Source organism: Pavona decussata, unplaced genomic scaffold, assembly GCF_977016875.1.
Source record: "Pavona decussata unplaced genomic scaffold, jaPavDecu1.1 SCAFFOLD_284, whole genome shotgun sequence".
Lineage (NCBI taxonomy): Eukaryota > Metazoa > Cnidaria > Anthozoa > Scleractinia > Agariciidae > Pavona > Pavona decussata.
In genome coordinates this window covers 42755-48754 of record NW_028145685.1, presented here as the reverse complement: position 1 = coordinate 48754, position 6000 = coordinate 42755, and the positions used below count along the sequence as shown (strand labels likewise).

At 37.7% G+C, this 6000-nt stretch overlaps 1 protein-coding gene across 1 annotated transcript; it reads right to left on the bottom strand.

Annotated features, from left to right (window-relative positions):
• Positions 1 to 275: 275 nt before the first annotated feature.
• LOC146455188 (substance-K receptor-like) lies at positions 276 to 3953 on the bottom strand. Its single transcript, XM_085094569.1, has 2 exons — positions 3837 to 3953; positions 276 to 1759 (listed from the first exon to the last, which is right to left on the bottom strand). Exon 2 carries the CDS (start codon positions 1757 to 1759, stop codon positions 803 to 805), a length of 957 nt encoding a protein of 318 aa, XP_084950695.1. The 5' UTR covers positions 3837 to 3953; the 3' UTR covers positions 276 to 802.
• Between the last annotated feature and the right edge of the window lie 2047 nt (positions 3954 to 6000).

Here is a 6000-nt window from a genome sequence, read left to right as displayed (position 1 = left end):
TCTAAATTTCCCCGTAATTTCCTTTTCCTAATAATGGGCTTATTAACGTAAACAAGTAAGAAATACAATTCAAGTGCTTCTAACATCCCGCAGCTAGATCAGAAGACATCAATTCTGAAAAGAAGACAAACAAAAGAACCCCCCCCCCCCCTCCCCCGAAAACTGATATGCCTGAACCCCCACTCCCAGGTGGGGGAAGAATAGATTCAGTGGCACTTTGGATAAGCAACCTCAAGAACCTCAAGTTAGTACACACTGTTTAGAAACGTTCGGTTTGTTGCACAATTTGTAAACTAACACTTTTAACCGATAACATTTCTTTTCTTGTTTTTGGTCCAATAATTTAATGGGCAAAAGCTTGTTTTGCTTTCACATCCTGAGCCATAAGGAACCAAAAGTTATCTCCGAATGTTTTCCGTGTATAAATTCCCCCGTTATTTGCTTTCCCTAATAATGAGCTGAAACGTGAACAAGTAAGAAATACAATTCAAGTGCTTCTAACATCCCGCAGCTAGATCAGAAGACACCAATTCTGAAAAGAAGACAAATTTTCTACTCGATCTCACACACAGACACTCCATGGCTACCGAATAGTCAAACTCTTTCTTAATATGTCTTATATGTTTTGAGTCAACGGGAAAGTCTGAACTTTTCATCTGACGAAACGTCAAATACCATAAATATCTACAAAAAGACGAACTTGGATACTAAGTTACCTAGACAACTGCTTCGGTTGCCTCTGCACTGGCAACGTTCCTTGGGAGTAGTGTGGCCTGCAGTGGACTGGGTATAGCTTTGCGGCTTACATGACACCAAGAGGGAAGTCCTGAACTGCTGCGGGCTGGGATCTACAACGCAAAAGTGAAACCAGAGCTCTTTTGAACTCTGGCATTCTAAACGAGTACAATATTGGATTAACAAGTGAGTTTGCGAAAAATAAAAATAAAAAGTCATTATATAAATTAAATTGGGTTGAAAGAGAAAGGGAAGTAACAGACGAATCACCAAGCCAGAAAAGATAAAGCAAAACAACACGGGGCAACCACAACATTAATGATACCACAGTCATAATGAACAATGTCTTGGTCAGTTTTTTCTCTCTGCTTACTGCACCATGATGCTGAGGGCGGGCTCCACAATTAATTTTAACAGCAATGGAAACGTAGGAAACAATGATGAAAAATAGGCAAATAGAAATGAAGGAAACGTAAGACACCAAAAAATAGTTGAATAGGTTCAGATCTCTCAGCTCCCAAATAACTTGGAATACAATTGAATATAGTCCAGCTGTAACCCAAATGAGCGCAATAGCTCCTCCAAATACCCACTTTTTGATGAGGAGATGCTTGAAGGGACGAAACGTTGCGTGCAACCGTTCCAAAGAAATAGCAGTCAGGTTTGTTGCAGAGGTTAAGATAAACGTTCTTAACACGGCAAATATTACGTGATGCCAGAGTCCAAAATAAGACAAGTTGTACTGCCAAAAGTTACAAAGAACTCCGGTGTTAAAGAAATTCCACGCTCCCACATATCCTCCAACAAACATATCTGCAACTGCCAGGTTGATCACCAGGTACATGGAGCGCTTTCGGAGACCACGGGTTTTAATAAAAACAATAATTGTAAGGAAATTAACTATTACTATAGCAACAGACTCGGTTATGAACACTGTAAGCCAGGCAATGCACTCAGATGAAGAGGGCCACGGGAAACTTGTTTCATTTTGTGTTCCGTTTTTCTGATTGGAAGAATTAACCATCTGTAGAAAGAATCGAAGGAAAGAAATTGCATCAGAACTATAGAAGGATAAAGCTCAAGTTTTCGTTAAAATACATACACAAGTTACCACACAAGTAGTAGTTTTTGTTCGTCGTCACCTGGCCGTTTAATACAAAAATCGGCTGGGTCTCACTAAATTACTGTGCAATGATTCCCAACCTTATTATTACTTTTGATTGCTATCAAGACATAAATTTGAAGAACTTATTCAGCAGACAGTTGTGTTATTTGGCTAACCTTTGCTGGATATGTGTAAAATTCAGTTTTTAGTTCCACCTTGTTCTAACAAAAAAAAAAAAAAAACTTTCATCCTGCAAATATATTACCTCGTGCAGTTTACATTATTGCTCCCGGTTGCGATTTCGTACAAGCAAGTTGACCGTGTGAGAATTTGTTGTGGCTTATTTTTGCGTTTCATAAATAGATCAATTTATTCAGAAGCAGTTTTAGTTTTGCACAGACTCAGCAGAAACGTTTGGAGACGGTAAACTGTAAACTTTTTTATTCCTATACAAGGAAGATTCAGGAGCTCGGTTAAGGTGAAATGACTGGTAACTAAACCTTCCATTGCTTTCATGTTAGTAATCTGTAACACTGAGTATTAAAGCGCGAACCACACAACGGCTCACTAACAATTGTACAAAGACAAAAATATCAACGCTTTGATTTGTCGATCGTTTTAGAGGGATGTATCAACCAAATAAAGCCTCTGAAAGATAGACAATATCTAAGATGGGTTCTTTTCCTGCAGAAAACGTGTATAGGGCAAACCGCGACAACATATTTCATCAGTATTTCATTCGGGTCGCGGGCGAGTGATGAAATATGCGTTATAAGCCAATGATGAATGCTAGAAAGGGCGCACACTTCGTTGACTCAATTCTGTGCCCTCTGCTAAAGAGCAAACTGATGCGATGGGCATTATGGTTAAATTGTGTTGTTTCGTTTCCTCCTTGTAAAGATGGATTTCCACTGTCCCTTAAATTTTACGTGCGCACAGACGTAAATTTCGTTGGCTTTAGGTAAACGTAAAAAGTTGAACAACGCTCAACTTTTTACGTTTACGCACACGGCTCAAACATCGCTTTCTTATTTTGTTTACGTACGTAAAGCTGCCTAAATTTACGTCAGTACGCACCTAAAATTTACGCGACAGTGGAAATGCACCTTTAGAGATGAAACCAGTAGAATTAAGTCTAACGCTAGTTCAGTGTAATAAATTGAACTTTCTTCATTCTTGCACGAATGAGTCATTTGTCGTGGCAACTTTTTTCGTGACTGAGCAACATGTTTCTAATTCTTTTTGATTTGGCACAAAATGTTTCCCGGTAATTACACGAGAAGGAAACCTGGTCTTTTGGATGAACAAATTTTCCTCATTTTTCGAGTAAGTCAGCCCCAAACAAGTTGCGAATTTTGGTAGTCGATTCACCATGTCGTTTCTGAGCTAGAAACCTTACAATAGCTAAACGCTGTTTTAGTAAAGCTAGACACAATCGAACAAATTAAAGCTTGGAGAACCGTGCAAATGTTTTTCTTTTATGAAAAGAGGGTTCAGTGACAAATAATATTTTGAGTATTTGAATTAGGTTTTCATTTTATCGGTACTCAACTTCTTTTATACGTGTTAAGTTGGGCAAAATAAAATCGTGCTTTATGCTAAGCTCTAGAGTAATTTGACAGTGTTTAACATTTGGAAATTCGTAAAAGAATTCCTAATCCTTCCCGTTTAATCGTCATTAGGATTTTCATACATTGTGTTTTTACTACAATCCGTAAACCAACACACCAGAACAGCGGATATAAATCCCATATAAACAACATCATGTAAGTACAATTTCGGAAATATCTTCTATATTTTTGCAGCCCAACAAAAAGTGAAGACAAACGCAGGCATACCGAAGTTAATTTCCAGTAAACCAGCATTGCTTGCAGGTTCTGGTACGAACGCGTGTGAATAGGTGAACGTTGACTGGTAGGACATCGCCAAAGAAAAGGCATCACTTGAACTTTCGTAACTATTATCAAGATTGGGTTCGTTTAAAAAAAAAGCTTACCTTAGGGTAGGTAGATCAACAGTGGTGGTTCTTTATCGACTCAGAACGGCGCTTGCAAAATTCAGTTGAAAAGAAGGTGACAATACATTAAGGGCCAACTCTAGCTGCAAATGTGTGCTGCGAGTTATGAGTTGGCCATATAAATATGTATAAACAATAAAGCAGTTGTCGGACTATATTTAGTTTTACGAGGCAACTGTCAATAACTTACGCGACAGTTTCTGGGATTAATCGTTTATAAAGTATAACGTTTGTCTCATACCAACTGTTTGTTTAATGGACTCTATGAAGCAGACTTGCTGGCACGATGGGAAATTGCCTATGATACATAGGTAGTCGTATTTCAATGTTCCCTACTCTACTCTACTCCACTTAATCTCGGGGCAGTTTGGACTGAGGTCACTGATCAGAATCTAAACAAGCAAAGCCATAGAATGTGAAGTGGGGCTTCAGCGGCAAAAGTAGAGACAAACTCCAAACCGTTATTCATGAACAGGTGTACCTGTTTAATTTGTTGCTGCTAATTATCGCCTTTCTCTAGAACGTTGGCTTACCGCTTTCTATCAACAACTAGCGCCAGTAAGGTTAATAACAGTTTGTAATTTATACAAAGGAAGTATGTATCTCGAAAAATCCAGTAGTGGGTTAACAATTTATTTCTACATATTTTGCTAGACGATGTAAACGTTTTTATGTCGTATCACCTTTCACTCTGTGAATTGACTATTTCTAATAGTGATTACTACCAAACAATGAAACCTTCCACAAGATCACGTGGTACTCTCATATTTACTCATCAGATACCTTTTACTTCATCTATTATTATTTTTCTTTTATCATTTAATAGTGTTCGTTTGTAATCCTGAGCATAAATTTACAAAAAAAAAAAAACAACAACAACAACAACAATCCGATCTGTTTCCTACGAAAAGACAGCGCAGCTTAGGCCGAGCGTCTCTACTTGACTCCTCCTTCAGATGTTTTAAGGAAGCATTTACAATATTTGCTGAGTTCCGTACCACCTTGCATGCTGTGAATTGACTGTTTTTAATAGTGATTAAAACCAAGCAATTGAACCTCCGACAAGATCATATGGTACTCTCTTGCGCGTAAACAGCTGATACGATACTTTTTACTTCAGTGATCTATTTTTTTTTTTTTTATTATTTAATAGTTTTCGTTTGTAATGTTGAAAAATAAAACAAAAACTGAAGGTGTAGTTATCCTTTTGCCTACGAAATGACAGAATAACTGTAGCCGCGCGTCTTTACTTGACTTCCGCTTCAGATGTTTCAATTAAGGAAGCACTTACATTCTGGTCCGAGTTGATACCCTTTTTTTTAATTTGCCATTAGCTCAGGCCTTTAAGTGTGTGGGTTTTAACTTACCGATGTATTTGGTCGCAACCGTAAATTTGTCTTAAAATTGCTTGCACTGTTTTGACATTAAATATGTTTTTACAGTAAGAGGTTTTAGTTTTTCTGACAATTTATCAGGCTTGAGGGTTCCCACTCTTAGTTTTCACGTTTGAACGTTGGGTTATTGAACCTCTGTGTGACGAACTGAATGGTACTGAAAGTGCAGGAAATTTACTTCAAGGAAGTTGCTTAATGTTAGGCGTTTATCACTGAATCTTTACAAGCGCGGTTGTTGTTTTACAAATATGACATCAAACAATCACTAATAACTTTGTGAATTTTACGGGAAACATCTACGTATATGGAAAATGACGATCACGAGGTACTTGTCATTTTTACATTTCCGGTCTACTGGGAATTCAATTTCTTGCACTAATTACAGTGAGGCTAAAATAAAAATAGGTTTTATTCTGTCCTTTTCAGTAAAAAATAAAATTCTTTGTAGCCCTATTAAAACACATGAACAAGCAACAAGGATATCGGTATTTGCAATCATTCGTTTCAGGCGAGCTGCAATTTTCAATAGCTCTATTTTCGCTGGACCCTTACAGCCGCATTGTTTCTTTTCTTTTCTATTTTATAGGCTGGGAACATTGTCCTGTTGTTCGCTTTTTGTCCCCTCGACCAAGCATGTAAGACGTTGTAAACGGAGCAGATCACCCCGATCAGAGAAAGAATAATATTTTCTTCACCGCAGTTTTAATCTTTTGCCTCGGAGGCTAAAAACGTTTCATTATGCATAAAGA

Bases quoted from the DNA above. Each gene is read 5' to 3' on its own strand.
- LOC146455188 (XM_085094569.1), bottom strand. From the start codon at position 1,759: ATGGTTAATTCTTCCAATCAGAAAAACGGAACACAAAATGAAACAAGT.